This window comes from Anthonomus grandis, chromosome 17 (genome assembly GCF_022605725.1).
Source record: "Anthonomus grandis grandis chromosome 17, icAntGran1.3, whole genome shotgun sequence".
In the NCBI taxonomy this organism is placed as follows: domain Eukaryota; kingdom Metazoa; phylum Arthropoda; class Insecta; order Coleoptera; family Curculionidae; genus Anthonomus; species Anthonomus grandis.
In genome coordinates this window covers 14,181,061-14,193,326 of record NC_065562.1, presented here as the reverse complement: position 1 = coordinate 14,193,326, position 12,266 = coordinate 14,181,061, and the positions used below count along the sequence as shown (strand labels likewise).

The window sequence follows — 12,266 nt, the reverse complement described above, 5'->3', positions numbered from 1 at the left end:
TTTTTTAGGCACTTGAGGTAATTTTTTGCATTTTTGCCATCAATTGAAATAATTTGATTTTCCAGGCATTTCAGGTCAATTTTGGCATTTTTCCATATAGTTGAACTAAGTATTAGTACTTGTGTTTTGAGCCTCTGAAACAATTATTCATTTTAATTAGAATAAAATTTGCTTCGACTAACTGTCAACTAGTAAGTTAATGGAGGTTTTAGTAAGATTCTCTAGTGATCACAGGCTACATAAGAGGAGGTTCTTCTGAGGTGTTTTTTCCACGCAGTTGAAATATGTTTTCATGTGTTTTAAACTCCTGGAATTATTGTTCAGTTCTTCCAGGCATTTCTGTTGAACTACGCTTTAGTTACTTTTTTTTTTTTAATTTCTTAATTTTAATTAAAACAATTTTATGTGCCTCAAGCTCCTGGAATAATTTTTATTTTTTTTTAGGTACTTACCGTCGTTTTTGTATTTTTGCAGTTAATTGAAATAATTTGATGTATTTCAAGCTACTGGAATAATTGATAATTTTTTCCATGCATTTGAGGCCATTTTTGGCATTTTTTCCTTATAGCTGAACTAAGTATTCTTGTGTTTTAAACTCCTGGAATAATTCTTCATTTCTTAAAGGCATCCGAGGTCATTATTTTGCATTTTTCCAGGTAGTTGAAATAAGTTTCAAGTATTTCTGTTGAACTAAGTGCTCTTGTATTTTAAGCTACTGGAATAATTTGTCATTTCTTCCTTTAAGGAAGAAATGACAAATAAACAGGACTTTAAGCTAATTTTTTGCATTTTTCAAGGCATATTAACTCCTATATCTTAGAAAAACAATTTCTAGACTGGAAAAGGGTTTATTATTAAACCATTTGCAAAAGTTTCAAACCTCAAAGAAACTAAAGATCTACGCCTATCAGTATTTTACCTGTTTTGTCTAGGGTTCTAGAGAGACACGTGTATAATCAAATTCAAATTCTTATAAAATTATATCTGAATACCAATCCGGGTTTAAGAAACAGTTTAGTACAACAACTTCTCTTCTAAATCTTATGAGGCACTATGAAGAACAAAAGCAATTAACAACATTATGCTTGCTGGATTTTAGTAAGGCATTTGACACTCTAAATCACGATATGCTGCTAGCTAAATTAAATTTCCTTGGTTTTTCTAATACTTCAATTGCCTTGCTAAAATGCTACTTGCCTAGCAAGTTTCATTTTTACCCCTTATACTTAAAATCTAAATTTATTTCTGTTACTACTGGGGTAACCACGGAACTTCTTTTAAGACTCTTATTACTCTCATAATATGTAGCTGATATGAAAAATACTATATCACGTAAAACTACAACAATACGCAGATGATTCTCATTACACCCACAAATGCAGTTTAATTCCGACTTAAATAGTTACATATAATATATGCTAAAGCTCATAATTTGAAAGTAAATCCTTCAAAATAGTGTCTTTTATTTCTAGGATCCAGTACAAATAACATAGAAAATGTTTCTCAGAACTTTGTGGACAAGACAATAGTAGAGTAGGGCGGGCTAGTTGAGCCACGGGGCTAGTTGATCCACGCACCATATGACAAAAACCTAACACTTTTTAGGGAATCCGAGTGAACACGAAGCTACGTAGACCGGCCGTATTTATTTATCTCATGAATTTAGTTGATCGCCAGCAGTTAAAGCGTTTAAAAAAGTTGAGACATGGCTCAACTAACCCCCTTTCATGTATTTGTTTTATTTTATGTATAAAATAATATTTTTGCTATATTCCTGTTTTATTTTTAGATGCGTACTTACAAGAGGACGACCGCACGTGGAGAGGCGACAAAAGAGCAGCTATTTAATGCAGTAAAAGCAGTTGAAAATGAGGGAAAAAGTATTAGAACCGCAGCAACTAAATTTGGAATTGATCAAACGACACTGGGCCGATATATAAAAAAATTAAAGAGTGGAGATGGACCAGACGAAGTAACAATGGGATATGTTGCATCTCAAGTTTTTTCTTTAGAGCAAGAAGAAATTCTTAAAGATCATCGATTTTTTATGGTCTATCGCCAATTGATGTTAGACGCCTAGCCTTCGAATGTGCAACAAAATATAACTTTCCTGAACCTTGGAAGATAAATAAAATGGCAGGAAAGGACTGGTTGACGGCTTTTTTAAAGAGAAACCCTCAGCTCTCAACAACAAAACCAGAACCGACAAGCTTAGGTAGAGCAACCTCGTTCAATAAACATAATATTAATATGTTTTTCGAAAAACTTGCCAACGTTATGGACAAATATAAATTTTCGAGAGAACCATCAAGAATTTGGAACACAGACGAAACGGGCGTGTCTACAGTAACAAAACCTTCAAAAATAGTAGCAGCGAAGGCAAAAAGAAGCATAGGTGCTGTTACTTCAGGATAGCGTGGAACTAATGTAACTCTAATTACCGCCGTATCAGCAGTAGGGAATACAATACCACCCATGTTTAGCTTTCCCAGAAAAAAATTTAAACCCTATTTTATTTCAAACGGTCCTCCAGAATGCATCGGTGCAGGAAATGCAAGTGGCTGGGTGACTGAATTAGAATTTTATGATTTTATGAAGCTTAACGAAATGCTTTACATACAAGCCCTACTAAACAGTCTCCTGTTTTACTTTTACTGGACAATCATTCATCACATTTATCAATTGAGACCGTAGAATATCCAAAGAACAACGCAGTGGTAATGCTTTCATTCCCATCATACTGCACCCACAAACTTCAGCCACTGGACGTGTCAGTCTTCGGGCCTTTCAAGAAGTATATGGCTTCTGCCCAGGATGCATGGCTTCGTAACAACCTCGGACAGACAATTAGCATAAACGAAAAACCAAAAATTGTTGCCACAGCTTTGCCATTAGGAGCTACAAGTTCCAATATAATAAATGGATTTTCAAAAACGGGTATATATCCTTATAATCGTATATATTTTCTGATACAGATTTCGCGCCATCATATGTGACTGATCGTCCAGTTCCCGAATCTATATCTCAGCCGCCATCGACAGAAAATAACAGCATTTCTGCCAGCACTTCCCAAACCATAGCTCTAGAAACACCTGATGACAACGCCATACCATCTACATCTACTGGAGTTTTTTCACCTGAAAGCTTGCGGCCTTTGCCTAAGGCAGGACCAAGAAAAACACAAAACCAGAGAAAGAAGAGAGCCTGCGCGATTTTGATAGACACGCCAGAAAAAGAAGCACTTGCTGAAGTACAAAGGAAAATGAAAAGTTCTGGTAAAGTAGACAAAAAGAAGAAAGAAGCTGCTAAAAAAGCTATTTTAACAAATGTGTCCTACTCAGGTAATACACTATTGAAAACTAAAGAACGACGGTCCAATATTACTTCTTCACATTCAGACGATGGAAAGACTCTAGGAGCCGTTGCTCGTGAAAAAGAAAACAAGTTTTCCAAGAACATAAAACAGCATAAAATAAATAAGAAATCTTTTTCCCCATTGCCATCATCTGAGTCTGAAGATGAATGTTTATGTCTGATGTGCCTAGCAGCATTTACAGATAGTGTTCCGGGTGAAGAATGGATACAGTGTTCCAATTGCAAAAAATGGGCTCATTTAAGGTGTATTCCGGGTACTAGTATATATTATATGTGTATAAACTGTGACAGCGATTAGTTTTTAATTTCCAAAATGTTTAATTTAGTTTTGGTAATAAATTTTTTGAGTATTTCTAATATTAGATTTTTATTTTTCATCAGAAAACTGACTTAACCAGCCATTATGCTAGTTTAGTTTGTGTGGTTCAATTGGCCCCATGTGTCGGTTCAAGCTGCCTCATATGTGGGGTAAGTTGAGTCAACTGTACCCAGCATATTGCAGTCATTTTTACCTAAATAAAACAATATTTCGTCAAACTTATTAATTGCTGTTTAAAAACAAATATATACATCAATAATCCCTAGAATGTTTAATTATTTATATTAAATAATAACAACATGACCCTTCATTTTTCCAAATCCGGCTCAACTAGCCCCACCCTACCCTACCTGTGGTTAATAAAGTAAAGAATTTCGGTATTATTTTTGATAATACTTTCTCTTTTTCAGCCCACATAAATAAAAAATAGCCACTGCTTTCATGTGCAAATTTTTAAAATCATCATTGTTTGATTGTATACCGCAATTACATTTGCAGTTTCGTCTTCTATTCAGAAAGTGCAAAGTTCCTATATGTATTTTTCCTTTAATATTTGTTACACAAGTCATGTTATACCACATGTTAATAATAATTTTTTTAATGCAATAACGCAAATATCACATGCACTCTTTTATATACAAAATGCTAAAGTTGGGAAATCCACCATATCTAAGAAAATGTTTTAATGTACACGAACACAAACATGATACCAGACGGTCTAATATTTTTAAAAATCCCGCAATATACAACAGCAGCTTTGCATAAATCATTCAGTCGTTGTAGTTCAATTGTGGAACAAATTGCCTTATTTTATAAGAATAAGAAATATATAAAAAAATAGGCTTATGCAGCCACAGCATAATGTCTAAAAAATAAATATTTATTGAGTTGCATGTGAATTGGGTTCTTTTCATTGATGTTGTGTCATCTTCATATGGCTGTACTGGGTCAAGCCTACACTCACATTTTAGATTTGCATTTAATATGACGCTTTTTTATATATATTGAATGTGTTTCCTCTTCTGTGCTTTCCTGATTCAGTTGTAGCCTGCGCCTGCCCTCTGTATACAATATAAATAAATTGTTCTCATAAATCAAAATGAATTTAAAAAAATGTTTTTACGTAACGTTCTTTTGCTTTGTTTTTATTTTGTTTATTTTCCTGAAATGCATTCCTATTTGCTAATTTCACTAAACATCATATATATATTTGTTTTGTAATCTTTGATATTGGCAAATAAACGTTTTCAATTTGAATTGAAATGATTTTATACTTTTCATCTTTTCAGGTACTGGGGGTCATTTTTTGCAGGCAATCGAAATAATTTTCAGTCATTTCAGCTGAACTAAGTGTCATTTTATTAATTTTTTTCAATTTCTTCTAGGCACTTGCCTTATGCCACATGCAGTCGAAGTTTATATTTGCTTCAAGCTCCTGGAATAACTTTTAATGTTTTCCAGGCACTTGAGGTAATTTTTTGCATTTTTCCAGGCATTTGAAATAAGTTGACATGCGTTTTAAGCTCTTGGAATAAATTTTAAAAATTTTCTACTAGGCATTCAGGGTCATTTTTTAGTCAGGTTTCAGGTCAAAATTAAAACTCCCATTTCAGCCTTGCTTAAGGTTCTTACCTCCCTAACTAGGAATAATAAGGAAATATGTCACCTACAAAAAATTTTGGTAAATTAAATTGTTCCTCAAAAAATTTATTAACATTCAGGTGAAATCTTCTAAAAATACCTTTAATAGTTTTTGAATTATATTGGATAGAAACTAAATTTCTACAAGAATAATCCCTCTATACTCTGCTAAAAAGATTATAGGAATTCCTCAAAAAGTTGTCGAGTTTAAGTGCCTTTATACACAGTCTATTAAATCCCAATCTGATTTAACTCCAAATACTTACGCTACAAGAATTCTTCACATATTCATTAGGAATCGCTTTAAACCTGTAAGAAGTTTATGAATTATTTTGGAGAAATTAATGGGAGGAACAAACATTTCTTAAAAGAATCTCGAGAGCCAACCTTGAGACGATTAAATAAACAAGGGAAGAAAACCAATTAAATTAAATTTCCCTTTTAAGCTTCCCTACGAAGCATCCCAAAAGAAACACACCCGAAATCGGCACAAATCTCAGATTTAATTTCAACCCCCGCAAAAAAGAACCTCTAAAAGCGGCGCTATGGCAAGTTTTCAATTAATAACTTCCCAAACGTAAGCCGAAATCTGAAGAAAACTTTACCTGATCGTCGCTTTTTTTTTTCTTTCCTTCCATACAGAACACAACTTTTCCAATCTGATTAGGTGTGTACCGATTGCGGGAATTAGTGGAAACAAAAAGTTAATTTGTCGGGCGCGCTCGTCCTCCCTATGGAATGGATGGGAGAAGAAAATCGGGAGAGGAGCGAAATAAGGAACGTTCGATAAATCTTTGTTAATTCCCGAAAAAGTCGGCGAGTTGGTAGGTGATAACGCGAGTGAGGGAGAAATGAAACCCGAATTTCCCGATCGTTAATCTTAATAGAGTGTTCAAATGATGAGACTGGATTGCACGGGTTTTACTGGATTAATTGAAAATTTAAACGAATTGTATTAAATCTGCTTTATGGAGTTACTGTAATATAGATGAGTCTCTATTGATGAATAACGTTAATCCGGATTGGGTTTTTTTATAAAATAATCGTTTTTTTTTTTAAAGAACGTCCAATAGTCGCATCTTGACGGCCGATCAATTAGATTACAACGTACGAAAGATAACTGAAGTCATTCAAATGATTCCGCAATTGCGACTTAGACATTGGGTCGTTGAGACTAATTCTCTCATTGCAAGTTAACAATGATTTGAGTAAGATTATGAAGGATAATCATGAAGAATAATTATGAAGAGGAACCTTTGGATCTTATAGCATTAAACAAATTGCATTGAAAAGCCTTCGTAACGTAACTAGATCTTCGTTTAGGTTTTGTGGTTCCAGTGTGCAAGGCAGTCTTAGTCCAGGAGTCTGGTTCCATTATAATGCTTACTCATGATATGCACGGTAATACGTTCTAAAAATGGCAAATTTAAATTAACTAAAATTAATTTCCTATTCCATAGAAACGCTAGAAAGGGTCAAAAGCCATTAAGCGGCTATAAGCCGTTGGCGTTAAATTTTTTGGTAAACGCCTGAATTGTTTTATTTGTCGAGTTTATTTAATAGTGCAAAATATAGGCAAGCATCATATTATTAGCAAGTAATAATTATATTATTAAGAACCGATTTTACATTGTCAACTTTCTGGGTAAAAGTACAGGTGATAAATAGAAGGATATTTCTACATTAAACGAAGAAAATGGTTTAAAAGTTTTGACTGCCTTAATATAAAAATTTAATTAGAAAAATGAAATTAGAAATCTCAAGGGACAGTTTGCATGGACATACATATTTCTTAAGATAAATTTAATAAAGTATTCAATAATTTAAGAAATTCAATCAAAAAGTCCATCAGGATCCCAAGAAAGTCACAAAATCTGAATTAGGAAAATTCAGGGAATAACTCGACTGCCTGGACGAATTATAATATTCTAATTAGAAAAATGCTTAAGGGATCGGACCGTTTGCATGGACATACATATTTCTTTAGATAAATTTAATAAATTATTCAAAAACTTAAGAAATTCAATGAAAAAGTCCATCAGGAACCCAAGATAGTCACAAAATTTGAATTAGGAAAATTCAGGGAATAACTCGACTGCCTGGACGAATTATAATAATCTAAATAGAAAAATGCAAATAAAATGCTTAAGGGATCGGACAGTTTGCATGTACATACATATTTCTTTAGATAAATTTAATAAAGTATTCAAAAACTTAAGAAATTCAATGAAAAAGTCCATCAGGAACCCAAGAAAGTCACAAAATCTGAATTAGGAAAACTCAGGGAATAACTTGACTGCTGGACGAATTATAATTTTCTAATTAGAAAAATGCTTAAGGGATCGGACCGTTTGCATGGACATACATATTTCTTTAGATAAATTTACTAAAGTATTCAAAAACTTAAGAAATTCAATGAAAAAGTCCATCAGAAACCCAAGAAATCACAAAATCTGAATTAGTAAAATTCAGGGAATCACTCGACTGCGTGGACGAATTATAATATTCTAATTAAAAAAATACTTAAGGCATCGGACCGTTTGCATGGACATACATATTTCTTTAGATAAATTTACTAAAGTATTCAAAAACTTAAGAAATTCAATGAAAAAGTTTATCAGGAACCCAAGAAATCACAAAATCTGAATTAGCAAAAATTCAGGGAATAACTCGACTGCCTGGACGAATTATAATATTCTAATTAGAAAAATGCTTAAGGGATCGGACCGTTTGCATGGACATACATATTTCTTTAGATAAATTTAATAAAGTATTTAATAATTTAAGAAAGTCAATGAAAAAGTCCATCAGGAACCCAAGAAAGTCACAAAATCTGAATTAGAAAAATTGAGGGAATAACTCGACTGCCTGGACGAATTATATTATTCTAATTAGAAAAATGCTTAAGGGATCGGACCGTTTGCATGGACATACATATTTCTTTAGATAAATTTACTAAAGTATTCAAAAACTTAAGAAATTCAATGAAAAAGTCCATCAGAAACCCAAGAAATCACAAAATCTGAATTAGGAAAATTCAGGGAATCACTCGACTGCGTGGACGAATTATAATATTCTAATTAGAAAAATACTTAAGGCATTGGACCGTTTGCATGGACATACATATTTCTTTAGATAAATTTACTAAAGTATTCAAAAACTTAAGAAATTCAATGAAAAAGTTTATCAGGAACCCAAGAAATCACAAAATCTGAATTAGCAAAAATTCAGGGAATAACTCGACTGCCTGGACGAATTATAATATTCTAATTAGAAAAATGCTTAAGGGTCTCGGACCGTTTGCATGGACATACATATTTCTTTAGATAAATTTAATAAAGTATTCAAAAACTTAAGAAATTCAATTAAGAAGTCCATCAGGAACCCAAGATAGTCACAAAATCTGAATTAGAAAAATTCAGGGAACAACTCGACTGCCTGGACGAATTATAATATTCTAATTAGAAAAATGCTTAAGGGATCGGACCGTTTGCATGGACATACATATTTCTTAAGATAAATTTAATAAAGTATTCAATAATTTAAGAAATTCAATCAAAAAGTCCATCAGGATCCCAAGAAAGTCACAAAATCTGAATTAGGAAAATTCAGGGAATAACTCGACTGCCTGGACGAATTATAATAATCTATATAGAAAAATGCAAATAAAATGCTTAAGGGATCGGACAGTTTGCATAGACATACTTATTTCTTTAGATAAATTTAATAAAGTATTCAAAAACTTAAGAAATTCAATAAAAAAGTCCATCAGGAACCTATTATTCTAGGTTCTATTACAGGTACTGCAGTAATAAACAATCAAAATTTTGATAACGATGCGGTCACAAAGTGTTCCAGTCTAGATAGCTATAAATGAAGACAGCAACCTGAATTGTGCAATCCTATAATTAGGTGGTTATCTTATGGTATTTAACTAAAACTAAAAAATTATTTTTAAGTTTTTGTTGCACTTTTGAAGTCAGAATGTCGACAAAATTTAGCCCCGTAGTGTGTAAATGTGTTTTAGATTTGAAAGCAAGGACTATAGTACTAAACATACATGATACACTTCTGCATCAAGCACCTTTAAGTACTGTTGAAAGTATAGTTTATACGTGTGGCAATACGACAGGAATCAGCGAATCGACCATTTACAGAGTTTTTAGTGAAAGAAAAGCTGGAAACAGTGTGAAGTTGCCTGATAATATGCTCTAAAAGAAATAAAAAATTCAATTTTAATATTTTTTATTACAAGAAAAACCATAAGTTTAAAAATTTAAATTGTATATAGGAAAAACGCTATGGATACTTAGTAACTGCGTACCAATTTTCAAAAAAATATCTACAGGGGTATTAAATTTATTAAGAAAATAAGTTTTTTTCTTACAACTTTACCACCCTGTAGTGTAAAATCTAGGACGTTTAGGCCATATGTTCATAGGAACTTTTTTACTTGATTTCGTCCAAAGAACACGTCTCTGAATTTTGTCGCAATATTAAGAAAACACACTATATATTTTCTATTGTAATGAAATACTTAAAAAGTTAATAATTTTTTTTTTTAAATCTATGGTTTTATTTCCTGCTTTTAACCCACTACCTTGATGGATATTTAACCAACGTTAAATAAAATTAAAGGGGCGCTATTTTATCATTATGTAAATCAAAAAGTGATTTTTATCGCTTTATGAAAATATGTTGGGATAGTTTGGTTACATTTACTAAGGTAGGTATGCAAAAAATAAATATCAAAACAATTTCTAAAATATTACAATGAGTCATATTATTATTAAAATCTACATTCTATTGTAAGTGTATAAAAACAAATTTTATTTATAATTTTAATCAATGCACCTCCGAAGTTTTTGCAATTTTGTAAGTTGCTTCTTTTTAATTTTTTTGCAAAATAAAAAATATTTGTTTGTGATTTTTTTAAATAATTATTATCTTTACCTTTGGCTTTATATATAACTTTCACATTTTTAGGACAATTTTTTGTAATTTATTAAATTCAAAGGTAAACCATACTTCAGCCTACACTTTAATGCTATAATCTAATAGAAAAAATTCAAATATACAAATGTATCCTAATATAAAATAATTAAAAAACTGACTGCACGGCTTGTCATATTAATGAACGTGCAAATTTACTTTTAATAAAACCGACCTCTTTCATTATTTTATTCCACATAGAAAAAAAGAAAAATCCACCCCATATTTATAGTACTTTTGAATAAATAATGGGGCACTTTGCTGCTATGAAAAAAGAAATGGGGTATAAAAGGACAAAATACGATCATGGCCATTTGGAACCACAACCCTCAGATACTCACTTGCTCAAACTGATTCCTTTATTAATAAAATCCTCGTGGTGCAAAACCGAGTCGTTCCACGGCAGATCCAGGAACTTCAACACCTTACCCATCCACTGCTTGGGGTGCAATACCAACTGTTCATAGGGCACCCTCAGACACTTACTCCTGCCCATGTCCCGACACTGATTGTTCATCGCCTCCACTGCGCTGTTCCACTTCTTCAGACACTGCCGGTAACTGGTCAGATCGAACCCGGTGATGGTCACTTTGCGGGTGATTATCGAATGGGCAGTGGCACGCCCGTCGCGCACCATAAATATGAACTTCGCGTTTGGAAAGAGATCGATGACGTAGCTGCCCATCTTGATCAGGAGTGGGTCCTTGTTGCAGAGTCGCGGAGCGGGTTCGCCGTGTTTCGCGATTATTTCGAGCGTGAACGCTGCAATCGCGGAATTTAACACTTCGTCACTGATGCCCGCCTGCTCTAGACGCATCGACTCCTTTTCGGACTTCAGCCAGTGGAAGCGCAGCTGTAGGAGACGCGGAATTACTCGCGTTTCTTGACCACATCTGGAATAAGAATAAAACGTTTCAAAATATTGCTCCGTTAAACCACCAAGCCGAAAAATGTTGAATGAAAAAGAAAGAAATTGCTACTACGGTCCTGTCGTTCTGCTCAAAATGCGAGCTGTGCGCGCATGACTCCACGCAAGCGTGTTTTGTTATTACGAATAATGATGCAGCAGGACCGTACTTAAAACAGCAATAGTCCTATCTGTAATTCTTGTTTTGAGTCTCTTGTCTCATTGAAGTTGACCCCACGCCCCAAAACATGATAATTCTTGAGAGCTTATTAAAATTTTACTTTGAGATATAATTTTTTTTGTTTTTTTGGGTTTCTTTAAATGTTTATGACAAGAATACAAAACCGATAACTGTAAAGGAATCGTCATTACTAGTTACTCCATTATTACTTTGAGCCGAGTATAGGGAAAAATTGTAAAGGAAAAGATCGAGCTGGAAGGTCCACTGCAGACAGGGTTACATCTCTCAGCTCATAGACAAAAAGCTCGCATTCAATCAGGAAATACATCTCCTATATGTGTACCTTAAAAAAGCCTACGATAGTGTTTCTCAAAACCGGCTAGGGCATGTCCTTGGACAATCAAATATTAGTGCGACCTTCTAAAAGCCGTAAAAGATCTCTACGATGCGATGAGAGTACGGCACAGGCAAAATGGAAATGCAAATCTCAAATTTAAAGCACAAAAGTATTCTGACAACTAGAAATATACATCCCCTTCGGATTCCAATTAGTTAAAGCATACGTCAAAGCTATACTGTATATAAGCACAAGAGAAATTTCGCTTCATCTAGGAATTATTCATCTTTCGGTGTTCCGAATTTTGCAATAATTTAAACTTCATTCATATCATGTATTTTTGCACCAAATTATCTCAGAAAATGATTTAGACATATGACTAGACATCAATAAAGTGGTCAGACATTAAACATTTCACCCGAGAGCCTGGAAGAACAGAATTTTTTTTTCTAATTTATGAAAGACGTAAAAGTTATCTCAGAAGCCTGTAAATCAAAAATAGTTATTTATGTGT

At 33.2% G+C, this 12,266-nt stretch overlaps 1 protein-coding gene across 1 annotated transcript in view; it reads right to left on the bottom strand.

Moving 5' to 3' along the window:
- The window catches only part of LOC126746056 (protein-tyrosine sulfotransferase), a 95,203-nt gene that overhangs the window by 7,253 nt on the left and 75,684 nt on the right, over positions 1-12,266 (bottom strand). Inside the window, exon 4 of the mRNA XM_050454153.1 lies at positions 10,669-11,220. Coding sequence (XP_050310110.1) covers positions 10,669-11,220 — 552 coding nt within the window. The remainder of the gene's footprint in view (positions 1-10,668; positions 11,221-12,266) is intronic.